Source organism: Gossypium hirsutum, chromosome A09 (genome assembly GCF_007990345.1).
Source record: "Gossypium hirsutum isolate 1008001.06 chromosome A09, Gossypium_hirsutum_v2.1, whole genome shotgun sequence".
Taxonomy (NCBI): Eukaryota; Viridiplantae; Streptophyta; class Magnoliopsida; order Malvales; family Malvaceae; genus Gossypium; species Gossypium hirsutum.
The window spans coordinates 83,738,244-83,750,389 of NC_053432.1; the positions used below are offsets into that span (position 1 = coordinate 83,738,244).

The 12,146-nt window shown below is 34.0% G+C and overlaps 1 protein-coding gene across 2 annotated transcripts; it reads left to right on the top strand.

Moving 5' to 3' along the window:
- Positions 1 to 1,756: 1,756 nt before the first annotated feature.
- LOC107943117 (DNA mismatch repair protein MSH1, mitochondrial) lies at positions 1,757 to 11,800 on the top strand. Of its 2 annotated transcripts, XM_016876864.2 has the most exons (22): positions 1,757 to 2,051; positions 2,775 to 2,904; positions 2,994 to 3,091; positions 3,596 to 3,671; positions 3,773 to 3,892; positions 4,158 to 4,205; positions 4,324 to 4,388; positions 4,694 to 4,779; positions 5,130 to 5,294; positions 5,792 to 5,901; positions 5,990 to 6,095; positions 6,193 to 6,268; positions 6,846 to 6,904; positions 7,342 to 7,409; positions 7,598 to 7,771; positions 7,880 to 8,086; positions 8,370 to 8,626; positions 8,887 to 9,030; positions 9,488 to 9,545; positions 9,796 to 10,095; positions 10,599 to 11,285; positions 11,369 to 11,800. In XM_016876864.2, exons 1-22 carry the CDS (start codon positions 1,933 to 1,935, stop codon positions 11,594 to 11,596), a joined length of 3,381 nt encoding a protein of 1,126 aa, XP_016732353.1. In that variant the 5' UTR covers positions 1,757 to 1,932; the 3' UTR covers positions 11,597 to 11,800. The 2 variants fall into 2 exon arrangements, with proteins under 2 accessions (XP_016732353.1, XP_040933233.1); XM_041077299.1 differs by lacking the exons at positions 1,757 to 2,051; positions 2,775 to 2,904; positions 2,994 to 3,091; ... (2 more) ...; positions 4,158 to 4,205; positions 4,324 to 4,388 and adding an exon at positions 4,456 to 4,519.
- The last annotated feature ends 346 nt before the right edge of the window (positions 11,801 to 12,146 follow it).

Here is a 12,146-nt window from a genome sequence, read left to right on the forward strand (position 1 = left end):
ATTATATTTAATAATAATTATGTTAAAATATGGTTAAAATATTTATTATTTATTATTAAATTATTTTTAATAATAATCTTATTAAAATTTAATAACAATAATAATTATCTATCTAAAAAAAACTTCTGCTAAGGGTATTCTGGTTATTTTAGTTTTTTTTTCCTTATGCTATTACAACATCATTCCATTCAACCAAACACAAGAATACTATTACAATTCTATTCCATTCTATTCAACCAAACAGTTGAATTACTAATTACAGCTCTATTATATTACAACCCTATTCCATTACAGTGAACCAAACGTATCCTAAGTGTTAAGTGTTTTTTGTATGGTCAAATTTTGTTTGGTCATCTCCATCTCATCGTGAGGGTAATTATACCCCCAAGTGACTAATTAAGATGCAAGGGTGAAGCTAAAATATTACTTAAAAGGGAGCAAAAAGTAATAATAAATTGGGGTTTAAAGTACAAATTTGCTGTTATATTAATTTGTAATTGCATAATTTTTAAATAGATTAAATGAATAATATATCGTTTCCTCATTGTCTTGGTCTTGTTAAGACGAGATTTGCGTTGTACGTGTCGAGACTCGAGACTCGAGACTAAAAGAGGGTTACTCTCACTTGTAAATACTTTTGCCTTTCGCTTTGGCAAAAGTCTCGTGTGGTTCACGTTTCACCTTCTTTGTCATAAAAATGAAGCATTTTTCTTTACTACCTTTGATAGTTTCAATTATGGATTCAAAATATAATAAGTTGACAGAATTAAATTTGAATTGAATTTTATTCTGAAATTTGAATCAATTTTAAATAAAAATTGAACTATTTAGTAATATTTGAGTTTAATTATTATATTTGACTTTATATTCAATTAGATACACTCAATTTTGAGTTTGAGTTTTCTAATGTTTTCCAAGGAAGGTGTGCCTAACAACCATACAAATAGAGTTTGGGTGAAGTTGAAGTACAATGTTCTTAAGATCTTGTTGAGAATTTTGATTTGTTGAAAATAAGTTTTCGAAGTGTCTGTTGGAAGTTAACAAATATTGTCAACAGATCTGTTATTAAGCTCAAAATGTTTATGTTTGATTTTATCTTTGAATTTTGTCTTCTATCTTCTCTATAAGCTTGTTGAGTTTACAAAGCACGAGTCCTTTCCCCCACCGCAAATCTATAATTTGCATTTGGTGGAATTTGAACTCATTTCTTATTACGTATAAGAGTTAAATTAAGTGGTACTTAATTGCAAATTATAAATTTATAGTGAACAAAAATGTTGCTACCTTGTAAATTTAACGAGGCTTTCGATAAAAGTGAAAGACAAAGTTAGGAAATAAAACTAAACATAGAAAATTTGATCCTAATATCAGACCTACTAAGGTTGTCTATCTCTCTTCAACTAACAATATTTCCACAACATTTTCTCAAAAAGTGTTAAAATTCTCTCAACAAATTTAAAAAAATCAAAGGAAAAATAAAATTAAAAGGGATCTTATAAATGGTGGCTTTTGTTTTAATACCACTTTGTAAGAATTATTATTTAATAATTACAATAGTATCCATATTTAATTATAAAATATGTAGATATAAATAGAAAGTTTTATCTCTAAAATATTTTAGTAAAAAACAATTTAAACTTTCAAAACCAATCAAATAAAAAAGAACCCCAAAGACTAAGACAACTAAAATTTTTTTATTTCTCACATTTTTTTTGCTTCTTAAAATATTTAATTTTTTATCTTTCACTTTTATCACAAAGATAACCTTTTCACCCCATTTGTTTGTGGCGGGAAAGAAACTGAACTGAGCAGAAGCAGATTTTTTTTCCATAAAACCCTCAAGCCCCCCCAAAAAAACCCTAGAATTCCCCCAGAATCAAATCTCCTTCCAATTCCCTAATTTCCCCCAAAATTGAGAGGCAGTATAACCACATGTACTGGTTAGCTACGCGAAACGCTGTCATTTCAATCCCCAGATGGCGTTCTCTTGCCCTTCTCCTTCGTTCCCCTCTCAACAAGCATGCTTCTTATAACCCTTCACCACTTATCCTGTAATTCTTTTCCCCTATTTTCGGTTCATCTGATTTTTTCTAATAAAAAAAAAATCAAGCAGCCAAAGCCTTGATAGGGAAAAGAGTAAACTTTTTATTTTTATTGTTGGTTTAGAACAAAGTAAAAACGTCACCTTATGTAAATAGTTGAACAAGTTCAGTTCTTTGCATGGACCTGTCGTTGAAAATGCCTTTTTTGGTAACCCCTTTTAGTTCATTACCCAGTGAAGTGACATTCTCTCTTGGAACTATGTTATGAAATCTGCATTGTTAATATAATGAAAGATGAACGTTATGAAGTTTATAGTATTGCAAATTCAATGAACGTTATGAAGTTTATAGTATTGCAAATTCAATCTTTTTTGGTGCCGGTACACACTTTTAACTAGCTAAATTATTCTGCCAGATCATATTTAAGATGATCTAACTCGAGTTATTTAGCAGAAGTTTGTGATGAAATGAAAAATGAGAAGTATTTCTGACGATAAGATTGCCCCTTTATTTGCAATTTGCTTCTTATTTTTGGAGGGTTTGCAATTGTTTCATTGGTGATATCCTAATAGGTTAATGGTTTTCCCCCCTTTAAGCTATTTGTTTATTTAGGTTTCTCATTGTTCTTTTTTTATCTAAGAGATTGTTTTGATATGTCTTGGCTATTTATTACCGTTTGGCTTTTGCTTTTGTAAATTTAGTTTCTAGTTTCTAAATGTTTCTTGACAACAGTGGGGGACAGTTTGGGCGGATACACTGTTTCAAAGATCAGAAGACTTTGAGAGGAAACACCAGGAAATATAAGGCAGCAGATAAATCCCTAGGTGATAAGGATCATTCTCACATAGTCTGGTGGAAAGAGGTGTGTCTTTTTTGTCTGCTTTGTTGAGGTTTTTGATTTGCGTATATTGTATTTCTTAAGCTCTTATACTTTTCATTCTTTTGTTGCAGAGACTGGAGTTGTGTCGCAAGCCGTCCACTCTCAATTTGGTTAAGAGGCTTGTGTATAGCAATTTGCTTGGTGTGGATGTCAACCTGAAAAATGGCAGGTGCTTTGCACAATACTGTTTTTTTTTTCTTTTAAATATTTCAGTTTAGATAAAGTCTTCTCTCTCCAATTTTCATATCTCTTTGCTACAATAAAGTTCTTTTAATGTGGAGATTAGACTTATTTCTAGTTGTTGGCTTCCCTGGTTTCTTGGATAAGTACAATGCTAGCTAGCCCCCTCCACACCCCCAGGCCCTGCTTCCCAATCTCCCCAACAGAAAAAGGACAATAGAATTATGAATTTATGATGTAGTAGTCTAATAATCTCCTTTCTCTTAAATATAGTTAAGCATTTTAATATACAGTTCCTATTGAAGACATGTGAAATGAGTGACGCTTAAGGACTCTAAACTTAGGTTTGAAAGAACCTGTTGCCATTAAAATTTCAATAAGGACATATGTTTTTTTGAATAAGAATGGGAGTCAAATAATATTAGTTCTCATTTGAAGATCATTGATGGATTTGCGTTTTTTTATTTTTTATTTTTTTTTATTTCCATTGCAGTTTGAAAGTAGGAACACTAAATGCTGAGATTTTGCAGTTCAAGTCAAAGTTTCCGCGTGAAGTTTTGCTTTGCAGGGTATATCACAGAGTTTCGCTGACAAAGTTACTTATGTATGCCATTTTTATAGTATTTTATGAATTATGACTGCTGGAAATTTTAATTTAACGCGTCTTCAGGTTGGGGATTTTTATGAGGCCCTTGGGATAGATGCTTGCATTCTTGTAGAATATGCTGGTTTGAATCCTTTTGGTGGTCTGCGTTCAGATAGCATTCCGCGAGCTGGCTGTCCTGTTGTGGTACTGGATCAATCTTGCTCTGCTTGCTGTTATGCTTAAAATTTGAAATTATATTTTGCAATAAGGTTTTCTCTGTCAATTAATCCTGATCTTCTTGTTTGTCACCCATAACAAAATAGAGAAAAAGGAAAATGCAACAAAGAAAAAAGTTAAATAGTGCAACTTTTCAAGCAGCATTTGGTTCTTGGCTTTCCCATGGAATGTTTGATTTATTCTCTTTCTAGTCTGTGTCATCATTAATTTTTTGATAAATGATTGTTTGCAGAATCTACGACAAACTTTGGACGATCTAACACGAAATGGTTTTTCAGTGGTGAGTACAGCGAGTACCATGATGTTGATGCATTAATTCAAGTTTGGAGTAAAAAATGGAAGTAAATTTTGGTTTGCAATTGATTCTTTGGATTTTCTTTATGGCATACCTCATGTAGTGTATTGTGGAGGAAGTTCAAGGTCCAACACAAGCCCGCTCTCGTAAAGGACGTTTTATATCAGGGTAATAACAGTTTAACAGCCCCTTTTAGCTTATGATGCTATTACTTTATGTTTTCTCCGTTGGTGTAGATGTGATGGCCATTGCTTCATAAAAGATAAGTTCAGTTCATGCTGTACATAATCAATTGAAAGGTGCTTATTCTTTATGTATGTGGTTTTAAGTCATTTATTGGGGTTTTTGAAAGTCGAAAACATTTATGCTACAAAATTTGTCTATTTGTTCGGTGCATATGTAATCTAATAATTATTCCTTATGGTGTTTTTTGACATTCATACCATGCTCTGACTTGCTTTTTAAGTATCCAGGCATGCTCATCCAGGTAGTCCGTATGTATTTGGACTTGTTGGGGTTGATCATGATCTTGATTTTCCAGAGCCAATGCCTGTTGTTGGTATGAACGGTTACTTTTCATTATCTGTAATCTAGTTTCTTTGGATAATGTTCTTGAGAAAAAATATCTTGTAGTTCTCTTGCAAGCTTGTTATGGTTATATTGAATTTCCCTGAATTTCTCTAGCCCGCTGTAAGTGTCATTCTTCTTTATTGGACTGCAAGTACGCATTCTGAGAATGCCTACCATTGAATCAATTATGACTAAATATTGAGCTTGAATGCTTGTAATCTCATTCTTTCTCTTTGCCTTCAATGCTTGAATAGCTGCATACCCATGTTGAGAGAGACGCACAGTTTTGTTATTAGTGCTTTCAAGTTTTATTTATTTGATAAACTTCTGTCTCTTTAGGTATATCACGTTCTGCAAGGGGATATTGCATAACTTTTGTGTTAGAGACTATGAAGACATATTCATCAGAGGATGGTCTTACAGAAGAAGCATTGGTAACCAAGCTGCGAACTTGTCGATACCATCACCTATTTCTCCATTCATCATTGAGAGACAATGCTTCAGGTTTGGTCATTGTTTTAGACATGTCATCGCAAGAATTTGCAAAAGAGGCATTTAATCTATGTTACTCTTCACTCAAGGTGAATGTTAATAACTTGCTAAATGGACAAAAAAGAGCATTCAAAAGGTATGTAATAAGGCTAATTGCTGTGGAGTTTTTAAATGTATAACATAAATACAGCTTAAAATCCATACGTCTGCAGAGTGTTTATAGACATAAAAGGGCTCTTGGTATCTAATTTTCCACTAAACTCTTCTTGATGACATGTAGAAGTTATTCCCCAATTGGTTGCCATCTTTTATGTACTTTTGGAATACGGGTTGATATTTTAGAAAGAACATTGGTTCAAATTTCTGGTCCATAGGAATTCTATTATGAAATAGAATTCATGACCACTGTTTCACAAACATTTCATCCTCAGATTATGATAAATGGTTATGCTTCTCCTTTAAAGCTAAATTATGTGGTCAGCTTTTCACTGTATTAGAGGCTGTTGCAGGAACTTCCCGTTGGGGGGAATTTGGTGCAGGAGGCCTGTTGTGGGGAGAATGCACTGCCAGGCAATTTGAATGGTTTGGAGGCGATCCTGTCACTGAACTACTGTACAAGGTTCGCATTTGATCTAAGCAAAGCCTATACTTTAGCATATCGTACTTTTTACCAAAATTACATGTTATTGTTTATTCGACCATCTTAGGTAAAGGAGCTTTATGGGCTTGACAATGAGGTTACTTTCAGAAATGTTACTGTTCCTTCAGAAAATAGACCCCGTTCTTTAAGTCTAGGAACTGCAACACAGATTGGTTCGTTTGACTTCCTTATTTCATTCCAATATCCAATTGTCTGCTTAATACTGAGTCCTTTAGCATTTTTCCATCCATGGGGGTTGCATTCTTCCAGGTGCCATCCCCACAGAGGGGATACCTTGTTTATTGAAGGTGTTGCTTCCACCACATTGCACTGGGCTACCTGCTCTGTAAGTGAAAACCTTTTGGTTTTTCTAACACATACTAGTAAAGAATTTAGTAAAGATGACACGTTTTTGTTCTAGTAGATCAATTTGTGCTGTGTTATTTGTCATTCATTTTTGTTGTCATTTTCTGGGGATTGATATTCATAAATGTGCATTTCTCCCTTCCATCCTATTTGATGGGGCTAATTGTGGCCATCTAACCCACTTAATATATGACTCATTGATAACGAAACTACAGGGAGTTAACTCTTCTCTTCTATGTAAAGCGTTCAGTACATATATCATATCAGATACACAAGGTTCTGTTTTTCATGATTGAGATTTCTCCGTTATTATTGTGATTTAGTTTGCTTTATAAGAATTTTGTTTAATATTTTTCTTCCATGTAGTCATTTTTCTTTTAACTTTTGATGTCTAAAAGTTTGGGAGTATTTGGAGTTAACTTAAATCTCAAATATTGATTTGTAATGGGTGACTGCCAAAACAAGTTTTTATGGATTTAACTCTAGTTGTAATTTAGATATCTTATGAGATCTGCTGGAAAAAGTAATTGCCTTCTAATTTTGTTGCTGATTCTCAGGTATATTAGGGATCTTCTTCTTAATCCTCCTTCTCATGAGACTGCATCCGCAATTCAAGGTGAGTTGTGATATGTTTTCTCATACTGATGCAACACTGGCAATTGGGTGCTAGTATATTTTGCCGATGTCCATTAGTTAAACTAGGTTGTTCCATCATAAGCTAGTTAGAATATGCAGCTTTATAGTAACTTGGCCGAATTCTAACTTGAACAATCATGTGATCTTTATATTATTTATTGAAGATTGTACTGACTATGTGTTTAATATTTTGCCAAACAATGTTTCACTACAGATGCTTCTTCAAAGAGTATGCTACTTAGATGACTAGAAACTGGAGATGAGCCTTGCAATAGTCTGAAATGTTTTTAATCATTTTGAATACGCATTCTACCTATATATCATATCTCTTGATTGTTTGACATGTGATACGCTGTTAATTTTATGGTACTTAAATGTTCAATTTAGGTTCTGTACTAACTTGTATTTCATGTGCAGCAACTTGCAAACTAATGAGCAGCATCAAATGCTCAATTCCTGAGTTTACTTGTGTCTCATCTGCAAAGGTTCTATTCTAATTTCTCTATTTTGTATTTTGCATTTTCCCTAATAAGAAGTGTTATATGTTGGTTGTTTTACCCTCTCTTTTTTTTTCTACTTATCTTACTTATCTTCAATTTTCATGTTTTTTGATTTTGTAATTTCTTTGTCTTTGTTCTTTTGTATTTAATTCTTGGATTTGACCATTCTGCAGCTTGTGAAGCTACTTGAACTAAGGGAGGCCAACCATATTGAATTTTGCAGAATAAAAAATGTTGTTGATGAAATATTGCACATGCATAGAAGCATTGACCTCAGAGAAATTCTGAAATTATTGATGGATCCTGCATGGGTGGCCACAGGGTTGAAAATAGACTTTGAGACACTGGTAAGTATAGCAGTCTGTATAGGAAGGACATGAGAATGGAGAATGGCTTTTATGTTCTTCTAGATTAAATGCCTATATGTAAGATTTTTGGGTCTTGATTTTTCCCAGGTTAATGAGTGCGAATGGCTTTCAGATAGAATTGGTCAAATGATTTTTCTGGATGGTGAAAGTGATCAAAAGATTAGTTCTTATGCCGGTATTCCTGGTGAATTTTTTGAGGACATGGAATCTTCATGGAAAGGGCGAGTCAAGAAGATCCATATAGAAGAAGAAGTTGCCGAAGTTGAAAGGGCAGCTGAGGCCTTATCTTCAGTGGTATGTTTGCTACGAATATGGTTATGTTGGTTTTGCACTTTGTCCTTGATTGCAACACAGTTTGCTTTTTTTTCTATTTGATGACGAGACATCATGTGTTGGTTACTAACTTCATTGAGAAGGCTTATGAGTTGGAATTATTGGACTAAACTTTGATTTTTCAGTGTACATTTATGAATAAATTGAAATCTGCTAGGCGCTAATTTGTTTGTTATCTTCTCCAATGTTCATTTTATACTACATGAAGTCCCTGTTATTTATTGGGTATTTAATTTTCATGTAGATAACTGAAGATTTCCTCCCCATTGTCTCAAGAATAAAAGCCACCTCAGCTCCACTTGGTGGACCAAAGGGAGAAATCTTATATGCTCGAGAACATGAAGCTGTTTGGTTTAAGGGGAAACGGTTTGCGCCAGCCATATGGGCTGGTACTCCTGGAGAAGAACAAATTAAGCAGCTTAAGCCTGCTTTAGATTCAAAAGGTAGAAAGGTCGGAGAGGAATGGTTTACCACAATGAAAGTAGAGGACGCTTTAACGAGGTGTGCTATTAAATTTTACGAGGCTCCTTGCTGGAAGTGCTTGCATTTCTATTCTTCACCCACGTTGATTTAACTCTTCTTTTTTCTTAGAGTACCTGTATTGGGTATGAGGATATGACTGAACACGTGAAAGTAGTTAAAAAGATGGAAAACGCTCATTTTGAACACATATTCATATCCAGCACTCAAACCTCAGCCCGAGTAACATAGTTCTTCACAATAGATTGATGATTATCAGAATATCTTTATTTGTGTTTCAGGTACCATGATGCTGGTGCAAAGGCAAAGGCAAGGGTTTTGGAATTGTTAAGAGGACTTTCTACCGAGTTACAAACTAAGATAAATGTCCTCGTCTTTGCTTCTATGCTGCTTGTTATTGCAAAGGCATTATTTGCTCATGTGAGGTCAGTTTTACATTTTTCATATAAGTATTCCGTTATTTCTTAAGACATTCATAGCATGGTATATGGATTGAAAATTCATGGAAATAATCCCTAAAACTCTATGCCATTTGCATTTCTTTGAAGAAATTAAATATTTGTTTGATGCACCTCCACCCCGTTTTCAGAGATTTGTTAGCTTTATATCAGTTTGAACACTGCTGTATATCAAAATCTGAAACTTCTGCCTTCTATTATTCGACATTATACCCTCAAATCTGTGGTGCCCAGCGTCTTAACTAATTAAAACATGGAACTGTTAAATTTTCCATAATGAGATATCAATAGTTCACTGTTTCACGAAATATTACTTTTGTTAAAGGCATATATATATTTTCTTTTTGGAATTTCTTAGAACTTAACAGGTATTTGTTATTCTTGCCAACTATATTCTAATTATGATTTCATTGATACTTTACAGTGAGGGGAGAAGACGGAAATGGGTTTTCCCTACACTTACAGGTTTTAGTAGTTCTAAGGTAATCTCGAAAATGTTTGTATATGGCTTGTCTTTTGGTTATGTCATCGTAGTTGTTCTAGTAATATTATCTGTTATGAATGATGATAACCTGAAGCATCATTCGAGTTAATGATCAAACTACTTATGATATAGTGGGACAAGTAAACGTGCAGGATTTTATGTTACAACAAGGAATGATTTTCATTCTCTACTATCATCATTTGGCAGTACACATAAAGAGCTTTTTCCGTTTCATGTAATTGATGCAGAGTGGTGAATCATGTGATGAAACGAAAGGAATGAAGATAATTGGACTGACACCGTATTGGTTTGATGTGTCCGAAGGCAGTGCTGTGCTTAATACGGTTGATATGCAGTCATTGTTTCTTTTGACAGGACCAAATGGTGGTGGTAAATCAAGTTTACTTCGATCAATTTGTGCAGCTGCATTACTTGGAATATGTGGATTTATGGTTCCTGCTGAATCAGCCTTTATTCCTCAATTCGATTCGATAATGCTTCACATGAAATCATATGATAGCCCAGCTGATGGAAAAAGCTCATTTCAGGTATGTTAATAGAATTTCCCCTATAGTGGTAGCTGTCCAAGTTTTGGTCTTCCATTTTTTTGGTAAAAGTATCATGGAGGCCCCTGTACTAGGAGTCAGATTGCATTTTGGCCTATCTACTAAAAAAAAGTGCAAATTAGTCCTTGTACATTACCTCAAAAAGCAAATTAGTCTTTTTTGTTAAAAATTTCATCTATCTGTACGGTTGAAAACTGGTGTGGCTGATGGAATAATTAGACAATGATACGTGCCGTGCCGTGTGTATATCATGCTAACGTATAGGGATCGGTTTTTAATAGTAGAAATAGATGAAAATTTTAACAAAAAGGACCAAATTTAGTATACAGGGATTAATTTCCCTATTTTTCTAGTAAAAAGGGCAAAATACAATTCTACTCCTAGTATAAGAGTTTTCATGGTACTTTTACCCAATTTTCTCAATCATTATTTATCATTGTAAATATAAATCGTGCCATAAATCTTACTTGGTTCTAATTTCTCAGGTAGAAATGTCAGAGATGCGATCTATTGTTAATGGAGCCACTTCAAGGAGTCTTGTGCTTATAGATGAAATTTGCCGAGGAACAGAAACAGCGAAAGGGACGTGCATTGCTGGTAGCATTGTCGAGACCCTTGATGAAATTGGGTGTCTAGGTATCATATCGACTCATTTGCATGGAATTTTTAGTCTACCACTTTCTACCAAAAACACTGTACATAAAGCAATGAGTACAGAATACATTGACGGGCAAACAATACCTACTTGGAAGTTGGTAGACGGGATCTGTAGAGAAAGCCTTGCATTTGAAACAGCAAAAGTGGAGGGACTTGCTGAGGCAATAATACAAAGAGCCGAAGAACTTTATTCGTCAGTCTATACAAAAGAGGCATCTTCTGGACTATTCAACGCACAACTTACACAGTTTGGTTCCAAAGGAGCTCAAACAAGATCGCTCAGTCATAAGCCTAAGCCAACAAACAAAATGGAAGTCTTCAAGGATGTCGAGACTGTTGTTACATTAATATGTCAGAAGAAGCTAATGGAACTCTATAAACTGAAAAATACATCGGATGTCCCTGTCTTTAACTGTGTTGCTATTGCTGCAAGGGAACAGCCGCCTCCATCAACTATCGGTGCTTCTTGCGTATATGTCATGTTCAGACCTGATAAGAAACTATACATTGGAGAGGTATGTCTCTGATCGGTTCATTGTTTTTATTGTTATATCTTTGAATGTAAATTTTATTACCATGCATTTATCTTTGCCAACAGACGGATGATCTTGATGGTCGAATTCGCTCGCATCGTTTGAAGGACGGGATGCAAAATGCTTCTTTCCTATATTTCAAAGTTCCAGGGAAGAGTATCGCTCGCCAACTCGAAACTCTTCTAATCAACCAACTCTTAAGTCAAGGCTTCCCGATTGCCAACTTGGCTGACGGTAAGCATCAAAATTTCGGCACATCCAATCTCTCATTTGACGGCATAACTGTAGCCTAATGAGTTAAAATGTATATCAATACGTAATTTATATCGAAATCGACATAGAAGTGGCGGCAGCAATTTTGCCTTTGATCTCGGTTGCTCCACCTGCTTTGTACATGCATCACCCTTTTAACTAAGGGTAAAGTTTTCTAGTCATAATTTAATAGCATGTATCTATTAAGTCCATTTTGAGGTTAATATGAATCAGGTTAATATGAATCAGCTTTTCATCATTAATTGGTTAAATTCTGTTATTAGCTCCTCTACTTTACTAAAGTTGTAGATTTAGTTCTTATACTTTAATTAGATTATTTTTAATTTCTATACTTTTCGAGTGATAAAATTTTAGTCTTTGTTAAATGATAATTGTTAAATTTATTAAATTCAATTATTTTCAAAATTTGATGCGGTAAAAATTTTATTATATATGTAATGTCATATTAGTTTGTTGGTTTCATACAGTGGTGGAGCTAGAAAATTCTTTTTTTGGGATCGAAATTAAATTGTATATTTTTGTAATAGTAAAAATGTAATTTTATTATTTTAATAGTTTATATTTTTATAC

Excerpts from the sequence above, each read along its gene's own strand:
- LOC107943117 (XM_016876864.2), top strand. The coding sequence starts at position 1,933 with ATGTACTGGTTAGCTACGCGAAACGCTGTCATTTCAATCCCCAGATGG. Across the intron at positions 7,772-7,879 it reads AAATAGACTTTGAGACACTG|GTTAATGAGTGCGAATGGCT; the intron begins GTAAGTATAGCA and ends GATTTTTCCCAG. Across the intron at positions 9,031-9,487 it reads GCATTATTTGCTCATGTGAG|TGAGGGGAGAAGACGGAAAT; the intron begins GTCAGTTTTACA and ends GATACTTTACAG.